The sequence below is a fragment of the Zosterops lateralis genome (assembly GCF_965231275.1).
Source record: "Zosterops lateralis genome assembly, contig: SUPER_6_unloc_1, whole genome shotgun sequence".
Lineage (NCBI taxonomy): Eukaryota > Metazoa > Chordata > Aves > Passeriformes > Zosteropidae > Zosterops > Zosterops lateralis.
The window spans coordinates 1,532,960-1,546,607 of record NW_028154616.1 but is presented as its reverse complement, the minus strand read 5'-3'; the positions used below and the strand labels follow the sequence as shown (position 1 = coordinate 1,546,607).

At 41.1% G+C, this 13,648-nt stretch overlaps 1 protein-coding gene across 1 annotated transcript; it reads right to left on the bottom strand.

The window, feature by feature from the left end:
- Positions 1-4,428: 4,428 nt before the first annotated feature.
- Positions 4,429-12,880, bottom strand: ARL14EP (ARF like GTPase 14 effector protein). The gene is made up of 4 exons (XM_083885340.1): positions 12,769-12,880; positions 8,717-9,223; positions 7,624-7,754; positions 4,429-6,789 (listed from the first exon to the last, which is right to left on the bottom strand). Exons 2-4 carry the CDS (start codon positions 9,137-9,139, stop codon positions 6,561-6,563), a joined length of 783 nt encoding a protein of 260 aa, XP_083741466.1. The 5' UTR covers positions 9,140-9,223; positions 12,769-12,880; the 3' UTR covers positions 4,429-6,560.
- Between the last annotated feature and the right edge of the window lie 768 nt (positions 12,881-13,648).

Below are 13,648 nucleotides of genomic sequence, written 5' to 3'. Positions count from 1 at the left end.
TTTCGGAATCCTACAACAGAGGCAATTTTATTTTAGGTGTACACTGTACACTCTGTAGCTGCTTTCCACAGGGGCTTCTTAGGATCATAAGATCTTGGGCACAATCTCTTCTGTTTCACACATAACCAGCGAGGGTGGAATGGTTTCTTTGTCCAAACAGTTCTGTCAGTCTCAGCATCTTATCCTGACACATTTCACCTGGGCAGAAAGCACCTCTTTGCTCGGCTCCCTCACTGCTCTAAGTAATTTCACTCAAGTCACCAGGACTGCTAGTAGGAGCTCACTACTGAGATATGGAACACTGCAGCTGAGGTTTGGGGCTCCCTCAAAAGTGTTTTGAGGAGCCTGTACAATTTAAGGAGCCTGCTAAAGGTTAGGCATCCTGCACAAGTGTATTTAACAGAGAAGTAGCTCTGATTTTTTGCTTTTCTTAGAGATTGAACCAAAACTCTCAGGAGGCAGCACACAGGTAACAAATGAAAACTAAGCCAAAATATAATCACTCTAATTATAATGACTACTAAAAACAGATGGTTGTCAAGAGAGAAGTTCCAGGAGCATTGAAGTCAACTGTCAAAATCCAGCCCATCTGATTGAAAACTGACAAGCAAGTAAGCTGGGAGAGCACTACCATGTTATAAAACAGAAGGAAAGGAGCAGCTTGGAGGTTTGATGGTGGGGTTTTTGGTTCTTTGTGGGTTTGGGGGTGTTTTATTGTGTGCTACAAACTTCCAATAGAAAATGGATGAATTGAGAAGAAAACTCATTCTCACCTGGGTTATAAAGTATTCTAATGCAGGATTAACTAGAAAAAGAAATAGTGAATTAAGAAAACTTACATTACATAAATTTGGTAAAATCTCTTTTTTTTTTTACCTTTAAGCAAAGTAGTTATGTTAAAAGGTTTCTCAGATGATTTGTGAGGACTTAAAAGCTGTCAATGAAGTAGGATCTTTGAATGCCCAGTGATTTCTGCTTGAGAATTTAAATTCTGATGGTCCTGGTTACCAGCTTACCCAGGCTGCACAGCTGGTGCTTGCTGGTGTATACATATATATATATATATATATATATATATATACATACACATATACACACATTCCTTTTAATATGTTAACTGATATCGTCTACTTCATGGTTCCAATTCAGCAGCTAAAACAATAAATTTAAAAGTAGATAGATCTATCAGTTAAAGTGCAAGAAAAAAATGGAAGAACAACACGGAGAAAATCAGAAGATGATATACTTTTACTTCTGGTTGTAGGCTGGAGCCCTGCACGGACCCACTCTCAGGAGGTTGCAGTAGGTAATGCTGACATCTGTGGGTGAGATGGAGAACTGGAGAAGTTAATACTGTCCTACCTAGATCTTAGAAAGGCAAGTCGCTCAGTGTGTGATCCAGATTTAATCTGCTGCCAAGGACACGTGAAGGGCTACGGAAGGAAGCTGAGGGTAGAAGAGAAGAATTCGGGCAATTTTCTCACCAGTTAGTTATGGTAGGAGAACCAGGGAAACTACCTTTTCCCTAGCCCAGGCCACCACCTTAGGCTAGGCTGCTTCTGGCTCCTGTTGTAGCTACTCGGGTAGAACGCTGTCCGAGCACTTCCCTGTTTGTCTGGGGAAGAGGACACTCTGTGCCACTGGCAGAAGCACCACTGTGCATGTCAGAAAGTTTTCCATTTTGCCAGTGAGTGCAGGGCCCTGCTATGAGTGTCTTCTTGACTACCCAGTACTGCATTTCTAAGGCAATATTCAGGGCATGAAGTCTAAACCAAGCTTTCATTGCAAAATGTAACGTGCAAATGTATCTAGAAAAACGTGTTGTTCTCCTCTTAAAGAACTAGCAATCATCGAGGTGTTTGGGGATTGGGTGTGAAGATCTTATAAAGCCCAAAAATAAAATCGGTTTCTCTTAAGTGCCAATCTTGTACCTGAGTCAGCTTTATTGCAACCTCATGGCTGTGGGTAACACTTCTCTTTTCCTGTGCTCGATTTCTGGATGTGACAATGAATTCCTCTTTGAGGAATCCCGCAGTTCTGGGGATGCATCTCTTGGAGGCACGACATGGATCTCACGGACAGGTTTGCAGTAAGCTGATGCCCTCTGCTGGGTGTAAGGGACTGGAAACGTGAATTCCCTATTTCAGAGCAGGATAATGGCACAAAGCTCCTTCAAAGAGTGAACTGGACAGTTTAATGGCAAGGGTTCACACCTCCCTACAATACTTGTTACCACATGCTGGAAGATAGCTGATGATTTCAAATCTAATTGCAGTGAATGAATAACTGTACTTCTGGTTATGGCTTCCACATTGGTGAATATTAAATGCAACTTGTAAATAATGATCTTTGAATATATTAATTTCAATTAACTGTTCCTCTACTATCAGTTGGATTTAAAAGAATGTATAATTTGAAGTTGGAGAGAGGTGTCTGAAGTGGCCTTTAAATAAAGTTGCATTAGTGTGGTATTGACTGGTTAAAAACCAGTATAAACATGAACAAAACTTTCAGAATGTTTGCTGAAGTTATTGGGAAAAAAGACCTGGATCATGTGGGAAAAGCACACCCTATATTCCACTGAGAGATCAGTTGAAAAGTGCTGAAACTGCATTTATTGAGACACAAATACGACAAAAGAAAAGTAATTCCAATTTTAGGGGAAAACAAATTAAAACAGTGTGTTCGTGTTTTGTCATGAGACTGAGAACTCTAAGGCCTTGATGCTGACTGCAGCTAGCTGTAGCTGTCCCTGTCACACACCAAGTGACAGATGTCCACTTAACCTCTCTGGAGCTCTGTCACTATGGGATTCCAATGAGAGCGTTTGTGCAGCTGTCTATCGGTCCATTCTGGCTAATATGAGTAGTGCCTATGAGAAAAGGCTAAAAGTATAATTAAAACAGATCTAAAATAGGTTAAAAAATTGCAAAAACTGTTCTCTTTTCCTTTAGAAGTTTTAATTCTGACTTCTGGATTTACAAAATTACAATTTTTGTGTAGGTCTGTCCATTTCCAGCTCTTTTTGATGTCTTGAATGGTAAGAGATTCAAAAGTTAGAAGTTGTCTTATGTTAGTTAAGAATTAAAAAAAACACCCAAATTCATGCTGTGTCTAAGGATAAGGTTATAACACACTCCCAAAGATAAATGTCTTTGTGTAGCATAATGCTGAAGAACTTAATGTAAACCTTCTCTGAGTTAATTACCTGCCTGCACTATACTGTGTTATTTGAGTATTTAACACAAATAATCCCAAGGGATACTTACTTGATTTTAAACTTTCAGCTCCTCAAGGGGGCAAATCCTAGCTCTGGTCTGACCACAGGGTTGTGTGGCAATTCTCACAGAGTCAACAGAAAAACTCCCACTGACTTTTGAAGATGTTAAATTTTACCATGTTCTAAACTTGAGGTGAAATTTGCTGTGTGAGAAAGTGGTGTTAAGGACTGGCTTGGTTTCTTACAAGACCACAATTCTAGAGCTTCTGTTCAATAAACTCGAATTGATTCATGGGATATGCATTCTTCATAAACCAGACTCTGCCATTGTCATTGAGTTTTGTCTCTGGAATGTGTACACTTTGCCAAGGCATAAATTTTTGCAGTTCATACCAAGAGGAAAGTTTTAATACAGCCATTGAGGTACACCTGTAGTTGTCTTCACTGCTTGCAGGGCCAAAGTGGTTGGTTATGAATTTTGGATTTTATGTAAAGTAGTTGTTTCCTTTGGCTCTATTAAAATGTCCAGTTTAAGCTTAATTGTGAGCAATTCTGGCAGAAGGGAAAGTACAGATGGGAAAGTGCTAGGAGTCGCAAGCACTCACTTTAGATGATGACAAAATAGCTTGTGTGGTGTTTATAAAAACAGCAAAAAAAGAAATTCATGCAGTAAGCAGTTCAAATCTAGCAAGATAGTAAAGTTTGAATTGTAACAATGTCTTTTAAGAGGAAAATGGTTGTGGGTCATATGGAACTGTATAAAAATGTGCTACTGAACTTAGTAATACACTACAGCCTAGGCATGTTAAGGAAATGCAGCTAAATGGAAATGTCCTAAATATGTTAGGAGGGCATGTAAGAAATGACCAAATGGACAAATGACCAAAATGTCATTTTTTTTACCAGAAAAAACCCTAAGTGTCCTTAGGGACAGTACCCACTACTTCATGCAGTAGTTTACAGCAGTCCTGTGCATTCTGTTAGGAAACAAGTGTCTTACTTAGGAAAGCAGTCACCTGCTAGTGCATCTGTAAAATGAGAGGCTGAACGTACTAACTTTGCACAGACTTAATGGAGATGGAGAAATACAGTTCTAATAATGAGATGCTCTAGGCAACTAAAGTTACTGGCAGTTACTGAATCCAAAATCTGGCTGTGGACCTGACGCAGTTACACTCATCTCACACATGGAAGTCTGCTAAGTTTATTAACAAAAGGTGCTGTCAACTCTGGTCTAAATAAAAACAAACAAACAAACAAACAAACAAACAATAAACACAAGTAAATTACATGACTCAACCAACATTTATCCTCTCACTCTCCTGGAAGTTACCTGTTGTCCTGGGTTGCAGTGTAGGATGTACACAAAGTATTTATTCTATCACCATCTTCATGAACTGTTGAAACCAGGTGGGCTAGTGTTTTCCCAAGCTCCCTGCCTCTTCTGCTAATGGCCTTTGGGGTATCTTCTGCTAATGACCTTTGGGGTGTCTTCTGCTAATGGCCCATTAACACCTGGCCCATGACTCACAGGTAACTCCCTCCAGGAGTTATCTCTGTTTAATGGGCCATCAAGGACCCACTTCACACTCCTCATCCTATTGTGAGATGCTCTGCCCAGGGGGAGGAGCCAAGCATTCTCACCTGGATATAAGCTGGTATGTGGGACAGTGCAAGCAGCACTTACCCACTGGATTCCCGGAGGACCAGAGCTCCCAGACCTTTCTACAGGATCACTGCTTCAGGAAGAGCACTTCACCTGGACCACTTCAAACCATCCTGCTCAGCTTGTATTCTGACTCTGTCAGTGGTCCTTTGTGTTATTGCATTTATTTTATTTTATTTTTACCTTTTTACCTTTCTTCTTATTAAATTATATCTCTGACTTGGAGCCTCTCATTCGTTTTGCTTTCAAACCACAACACCTGTTTATATTTTCACCTAATTCAAAAGACTGCTTAAGAGATGAAACAATGAGACATCTCCACTGCAGTAACTGCCGATGCTCTGACAAAAAAAAAAAAAAAAAAAAAAAAAAAAAAAAAAAAAAAAAAAAGGTAAGTCTGATTATTTTTGTAACAGATTTAATAAAAATGCAGCATCTCCAGTAGAACCAGCAGGTGTCAGCATAACTCAAAGCATAACTTTAGATCTTGGCAATGCAACATTCATGACACCAGAACAGAAACAAATGTGCTGAGCACATACCAAGATTATACAACTTTATCAAGTAAGTCTGCAAGAAATTAACAGTACTAATACTGTGAACAAAAAAAATGGGACCCAACAAACATGCAGATCTTCAAAGTCATCAAAGAATAGGAAATTTATACATAACACAACAAAAATACAAAGAATAAAAATGTTACCAAAACTTCATTTATAAAATCTTTTCAATAAACCTTGTTTTAGTGTGAAAGTTTAATATTATGAGGACAGATAATGTATGAACCAAGGATACTTTCCATTCATCTGGGATTTTTGGTAATAACCTAGATAACCTTGGTTTGGAAACAGACACTCAAGTTCACTTCAGTTGCATATAAACCTTTAAAATCAGTAAACAGAGAAAAAAATGGGGAGAGGGCTGTTGAAGTACTGGTTCAGTCCAATTACAGACTGATAACAGAGCAAAATTATTTTAATTTTGTTCTAAAGAAACCAACAAAGTAATGAATAATACTTTAACACAATGCCGTGACAGGTTAATGTCAGTACTTTAATATGAATTAGTAATTAATATGAATTCATATCCTTATGAATTCATAAGAATAACTTGATCTCAAACCCCAGTAACTGGGATGAGATCTGAACACCTAAATGCTTTTGACTCCTTTTTAAGTCTTAACAGGATTGGAATTATCAGATGTAGCTTCAATATACTATGGAAGATACAGTATTCACTATTAATACTAGAAAGAGAGATTCATTAATACTGCATGTAAACTCATTGAGAACTTCCACAGCATTTCACATAAAACAGATCAAAACTCATGAGATCCTGAATTTGAGAAGGAGAAATGGAGGATACATGGAGATGGCACATTCTGTAGAACAATGTATGACAGAATAGCGAGTGATTCAGGATAAATCACCTTGTACTTGAATACGGTTGTTTAGAGATCTTCCCCAGATGACTAAGAAGCCTGAGCACAAGGCAGACTCAAGTGTGAAAAGACAGCAGTATGGTTATGTCCTTAATCACACTGAAAATGATTGTGAGCACATTCATCACGTGGATCATGATGAATTCCAACAGCTTCCATTAAATTACTGAAGGCTGCATGTGCTGTGTTTAATCATGGACCACAGAGCCAGGATTAAACAGTGCACACATACACTACCCAACGTGCTTATTCCTAATGATCTCTCCCCCCTCGATCTCGATCTGCTCGTAGAGCCACTTGCGGTCGCAGCGACACTCGGTGCCGCACTTGTTGGAGCCGCACTTGGGGCAGGCGTAGAAGCAGCCCAGGCAATCCTCATCCAGGCAGTCACACAGGTCCATCCCGCTGTACAGCAGCAGGCCCTGGCTGTCGTACACTTTACTCTTGGCTGGGATAACTTGCCTGTAAAATGGAAAACAACAAGTCATTCTTGTGTTAAAACCTACTCATTACTTTGGTGCCAAGCTGCTAACAGTTGTGGAAGGACTTGCTCTCTTCAGGTGTTCACTTTAACACTGTTAAGTTCAAGGATATACACACCTTACTGTATTTGATAACATATTTCAGTCCTAATTCTATCTCTACTCTGTGTCTAAACTAAGCAGAAGAAACAGAGGGAGAGGGAAGGAAATGTTGGTGAGCAGCACATTTAGTGTCTGTCTGGTACAGTTACACTTAGGTGGAAAGCAGGGGAAATCCATTAATGTGGTATTTCGTGCATATTTTGACAAATAGAAAATGTATTTTTTGTTTTTCATCTGTCACATTAGAAGGTTGTAACCCATTATCCAGTATTACCCAATCTGGATATTAACTTTGTTTTTCAAAAGGAAGGTAAGGTTCTAACCTGACACTTTTGTTTACCAAGTGTAACTACTGAGTTTACAGAAAGATGATAATCAATATTTTAAGTGTAGCCTACTTGATCTTACTATATTCAAATTTATCTTAGTATCAGAATTTTAGTTTATGTATGTATGAACAGCTACGTCTATGGTCTGCATAGTATTGTGCCTCACAAACACCTTTTTGTGTTTGCCTGAAATATCAACTGTAAGCTAACATTTTATCTTCTCTTTTATTTATCTCAAGAATGAGGAGTGACCTTCAACATCCCTAAAGTCAAGGACCCAATCCATACACACACAAACATCCACAAAGATAATGTTATAGGCTGACAATCAAGGCTATTTTATTTTCAAATGAATATTAATGTAAATACAACTGACAAATTACCTGTCTGAATTAAACACTGAGATTTTTGTCTGCAGCCTTCTTTTTTCCCTTTTACTGGTCTCCGGAGTGAATTCAGTCTGTCGTCCTGGGTTTGCAAACTGGAGAGACTTTAAAGCCTTCGCTGTACGCCCCTGAAGAAAGAGAAAATATCACTTAATTATGAATGCAAATCTTAATTCTAAAGGAAACATCCAGTCAAGGATATTGTAATAATCTATTGTAATAATGAGTTCTTGACCTATGATTCTATGATTTCCCAGGAGAAATAACTTAAGTCTTAAAAACTTTATGCTGGAGAACTATACCTCTCTCTGACACCAGCAACACAAGCTTTGTAGCTGCAGTTTTAATCAATGCTTTCAAATCATCCTCCTATCAGCCTCCTCATCATACTGGCATATCTTTGAAAAATACAGCTGGGGAACAGCTCCTAGAATGCAACTCCTCTTTGCTCAGTGTGCACACAGACAAGCTCTTGCTGTTTCGGTTGCCCACAGCAGATTCCCTCTGCAGGGCCTGAACAATGCACCCAGCAAGGCATCAGCCACAATGCAAGCTCAGAACTTGGAGAACTATCCTCCCACACCTGTTCATCCCTGCCCCTGACCAAATGCCACGGCCTTCACAGTCCAGACACCACAAGAGCACACTTAATTCACCACAACGAAGGTTCATTTCATAATGAACTGTGAGAGAAAACACTTTTTTTTTTCCTTTTTGTTTTTAACTGAAGAGACATCTTTAGAAGCAACTTTTGCAGTGTTCAGTTTCAAGCGCAGGAGTTTGTTGTTTGCAAGGCTTGAATAACAGCTTTAAATACCAGCAGCAGTCTGGTATTTACATGAATTTATGAGTCAGTCATTCTAGTAGACACAATTTTCCTGAACTTAGAGGCCATATTACTTAATTTGAGATTTTTAAGGTTCTCCAAATAAAGGTTTAATTTGAATATAGTAAACTCCTGCACATCTAAAAGACTACATTTTTCCTGATTTCTATGAGAGAAAAAATTAATTTCTTTATGTAGTAGTTATATGAATTCTAATAGCTTGCAGAGTACAGAGGGGACGGGAAAACTGATCCATATACATACATCTGGATCCAGTTTTCTTCTTTGTCGCTCTTCAGAGTCCACATCCACACTTCCATTTATTATCTGCATACATTTGGGACAAAGCTTCCAACCAGGAACAAACTGTCTTCCAAACTTGGCACTTAGAAAAGCTGCATCATCTAAGTCAATTGCCCGCAAGCTCTTCTTTGATAGTTTTCTGTGTATGTTAAAGGGATCACAACAGGATTTTTGTAAGTCTTCAAATCTTTCAATGTAAATTTTTGCATGGTGGAAGCAGATTGTATTGTTCTCTGACAGGGTTATTCCAGTCCTCAGCTGAAGCAGCAGGAGATCAGATGAAGATATATCTTGTTTAGTCTTGAAGCCAGTGTGACGGGTGTAATAGGTCTTATGGCATTCATTGGTAGTTTGAAGCTGAACTCCAACTGAACAAGGATCCATTTTACTTTATCAGAACAACTTATTTCATTTATTTTGCCTAAAATGAGTTCTTTGAAGCCTTTAGGAGTTTCTGTGAAGATCACCCTAGAGAAAGCATTAAAATCAATCAGATTTGCAGGGCAAACTGTTATCCATAAGCCTGACAAACTGGATTTAAGTAATTTAAAAACATGTAAAGAAATTATAGCCTTCTAGTCCAGATAAAACTAAAAAGATACTAAATTTATTTTGGAATTAAACCATGCATCTTCTATTCATTTCAGAGTTTTTTGGGTGTTTTTTTTTTTTTTGTTTTTTTTTTTTTTTTGCTAAAATAAGTATCTATTTAAAATGTTTAGTATGTTCTTTTTCAAAAACAATCTGGGAGCAAGGTACGAGGTGGATGAATTGTTCACACAGCAGCCTGCTCTGGTCATTGGTTTTCCTGGGGACCCCCTCTCTTGGGACAATCCCTGCTAGTGAAGACCTGATTGCCCCTGGAAAGGGACTTCTAATGGCTAAACAATTCACCTATCTTGTTTCCAATGTGGGAAAAAAGCTGCAGAAGGTAGGCTGCCCAGGCTGGCTGACATCAGTCAGCAATTCCCATACAGCAGCATTTTCCTGTACGTTTTTCCCACGTGTATCAGGTGCAGGCCAGCACCCTGGATCAACCTGAGCCTTTCTAAGGGCCAGTCTGGGCTATGCAGGAAGATTGGTGGTTCCAGGTGTGTGCGGGTTTGGGGTCTCTGTGGGCAGTTATTGCACAGTTACACACTAACACCAAATTAAATCACCAAATGCCCAGTGAGTCACTGCAGACTGCTCTCACATCCTGGCCAAGGTTTGTTGCCAGCCCAGTGATGGCCCTGACACACCAGAGCCTGAGCCCACCTTGCACCGTTTTCCACCGCAACATAAAAAACAAACTTCTACCAAAAGAAAGGAATCCCTTGCTCTCAAATCCTCCAAGAACAATTACAATGAGTGTAGCTTAATTGGGGTGTTCGTCTTCACCTACACCCTATTCTGGAAAGGCAAAACCCAGAAAAATGGAAAAGCAGTGTACTGGTTGTGTCTGGGATAGAGTTAAATTCTTCACAGTAGCTGGTGTGGGAATGTTTTGGATTTGTGACCAAAAGTGTTGATAACACACTGATGTTTTGGCAGGGCTCACACAGACAGTACCACAGCCTTTTCTGCCTCACCCTGCCAGACTGGGGCTGGGGGGACACAGGAAGGTGGGAAGGGAAGGAGCCAGGACAGCCGACCCCAAGGGCCCCAAAAGAATATTCCAGAGCATATGGCCTTGTGCTTGGCAGTGAAGTGGGGGCTGGTGGGAAAGGCTTCCTGGGAATGGCTGAGCATTGGGCAGGTGGTGCTGAGCAACTGCCTTCACTTGCACTGCTTTGTTTTTTCTTGGCTTTTACCTTCTGCTCTCTTTGGTGTTTTTCTTTTTTGGTGGTGTTGTTTTTTTTTTTTTTTTTTTTTTTTTCTTCTTTTTTTTTCTTACAATCTTTTTAAAACCATCTTTTCATTATTAAGCTGCTTTTATCTCAGCCCCCACCTTTATCCTTCTGATCCTCCCCCTAGTGAGGCAGGGTGAGAAAATGTGCTGCTTAGTTAAACCACGTGCTGTGGGGTTAAACCACAACACACACTTATTTGTTCCAACCACTGAGCAGGGTAATATGGACTTTCAATCAATAAAAGTATCTACCAGCTGTCCAGCGCTAAAGAGTCTGGGATTCTACTCTCAGTAAAAAAAAAAAAAAAAAAATCAACTAGCACCATACACAATCTAATGACGCAAAATGTGTAAGTTTAGCCAATACACAGAAATATGAACACGGCAGTGCAAGAGCTTAAAAGACAATAGTAAGTCAATAGGATTTTTAGAATTAATCTGAAAAGTCACTGGTTGGAACATTTTTGCAGCAGAAATGCTCCTGACTGCAGTACTTCAGTTTTTCTGAAGCAGATGTTTGTATCTGAAGCAATTACACATTAAACTTTATATGCACAGTAATTAAAAGGTCTTGCATAGGACATGATATTTTCTAGTGATTCAACTGATGCAAATATAAATCATCTGAGAGGTCCTACTTGGGCAAGTAAACTTGTCTGAAAATGCAATTTTATATCTGATTTGAAACACAACTGATAATAACTGAACAATCATTTTTAAACAAGTTTTCTCAACCTATTGTTAGGAATGCTACAATTTTCACATTTAAATTAAAGTAAGAAAAACAGAGGCACAAAGCCACCTGAATGTAGAGGCACTACACAAAATGCTTTAAAGCCCTAGTTTGCAGAAAAGAATGTGTGTGCTTCATTCTGAAAACAATGCAAACTCGCTTGGTTTTTTCCAAGTGACCCGAAAATGCAAAGACTTATGTATTCTAATAGTTAACACTGATTTCTCAGGTCAAAACCTAAATCCTGTGTTTTTAAAACTAGACCTAGTGTTGCTAGGCCATCTGAACTCTTCTTCACTCCAATTTCTGTAGGCTAAGTTAAATCCTGAAGTTCTGAGCTCTTCAGATCTGCACTGAATCATACACATAAGAAGAGGAGATGTCAATGAAATTTTAAAAATTCTCATTTTCAGTGGCTGCTGAGCACTGACTGTGCCTTTGCCTATTTACACACTTTTACTGCAGTAACGACTTTGAATGATTTCCTAATCTTTTTTTAAAAGACCACCTATCAAATTTCACCATCTCAGTGAACCAGCTCTAAAGACAATTAGTCTTTTTTTTATTAGTTGCACAAAGTTTGGGTTTCAAACCAACACAACTGGAACTGTTACTGATCAAAGTTCATTGCAGCCAGGTTAAAATTTTAACAGCAATTCAGGCAATATCAAATAACTTTACTCAAAGAAGTCTGTTACAGGCTCTGCATCAAGTCTGCTTCAAGCGCTAATGTGTGTTTTTGACTGATTCCTGCCGTGGAAGGCGGGGTCTGTGTGTGTGGCTGAAACACACCAGGTCAATATACAAGGGATGGTCTGAACTTTCAAAATCTGCACATGGACTGTAAGTCAGGACTCTTGAAACACGTTCTTATTGAGAAACCAAATTTGCCTTCTAAGGAAAAACAAAAAACAAACAAATAATTATTACAATACTATCCCTGTCAGGTATCTGCTTTGACCACTAACTGTGCTACGGGATGTTCCCTATATTAAACTGCACAACAAGTCTGTCACTGCGGTTTGCTCAAATGACAGTATTGCTGACGAAACTTAGGGATCTCATCCACTTAATCTGCAGGAATTCTTGGTGGAAGCTTCAGTGTGTTTCTTCTCTTCTCCCCTTGGGACGAGCACACGGCTGCTTTTCCTGTGAATTACCCTTGGTGGAAAGAGGAAAGCGACTGAACCCCCAAACCCCAAGGTTTGTACGCGCAAGGGTTAACCAGTGCTCCCCGTACCAAACGCCACAGCGCAGAGGAAAGGCTCGATGAGGGGCAGCACAGCGAAGCCCAGAGCGGAGCACTGGGAAGGAGGAACGTGCCTCACATGGGCAGCGCTGGCCTAAAACTGCCCCGGGGAAAGAAAGCCCCGGCCCTCCGCCGACCAGCCGCGCTCTCTCAGGGCCGCCCCGGTACGTCCCTGCGGGCTGCGCCCCGCCCCCCGGTACCTCCCCGCGGTGTCTGTCCCGCCGTGTGGGCCCTGTCCCGCCGTGCCGGTCCCCGTCCGTGCACTCCCTCCCTGCGCGCTGCCGGACAGCGGGCGGCCATGGACGGCCCCTCACCACAGAGCCGTCTGGGCGGGGCGGCACTTCCGCCGGGCGGGCCGTGACAGCGACACCTGGCGGCGCGGAGGCCGCGGTCGTGGGCCCAGGGCCCGGCCTTCCCGGTGTTTACGGGTGTTAAGCGGCCCTTCCCGGCACGGCTGGCGGGGTCGGGATCCCCGCCGGGGCCCGCTGCAGGCTTCGCCGGGCTGCAGTGCCGCGGCGGCGCGGCTGAGGGGGGCCGGCACTGACCGAGGCCAGGACCGCACAGGCGGCTCGGGAGTGCCCCGTGCTGTCCCGGGATTTACTCTGTGCTGTCCCGGGAGTGCCCCGGGCTATCCTGGCGGGATCTTGTGCTTCCCATGGTCCCTCTGACACTATTTCACGCCCCATCCCGGCCCCCAAATCGGTGCCTAGCAAAGCTGTTCTCTGTTTTAAATAAAACCAAGCCCTCTCAAATCTGTCACTTCATTTAGGGGAAAACCCCAATACGGCCTTTTGGTCTCTATAATGTCTCTTCAAAGTCTGTTGCTCTTTTTGTTTGGTTAGATTTGGGGTTTGTTGTTGGTTGGCTTTTTAAAATAAATTCTACTATGTGTTCACGAGGTGCCTGGGTGATGTGGTGGTTTGGGGGTTGTGCTGAGATGATCTCGAAGGTCTCTTCAGCCTTGGTGCTTCTAAGAACATCTTCAAGACAATAATGGATTTATCAGGGAGGAGGTATGAAATTTTGACCAGCCTTCATTTGGTCCACGTCTAGGTAGTAACAGCACAGGATAATTATTCT

Bases quoted from the DNA above. Each gene is read 5' to 3' on its own strand.
- ARL14EP (XM_083885340.1), bottom strand. From the start codon at position 9,139: ATGGATCCTTGTTCAGTTGGAGTTCAGCTTCAAACTACCAATGAATGC. The intron at 7,755-8,716 runs GTATGTATATGG...CTCTTTCTTCAG, and splicing joins GAAGAAAACTGGATCCAGAT to GGGCGTACAGCGAAGGCTTT. The intron at 6,790-7,623 runs GTAATTTGTCAG...TCCATTTTACAG, and splicing joins TCAGTGTTTAATTCAGACAG to GCAAGTTATCCCAGCCAAGA.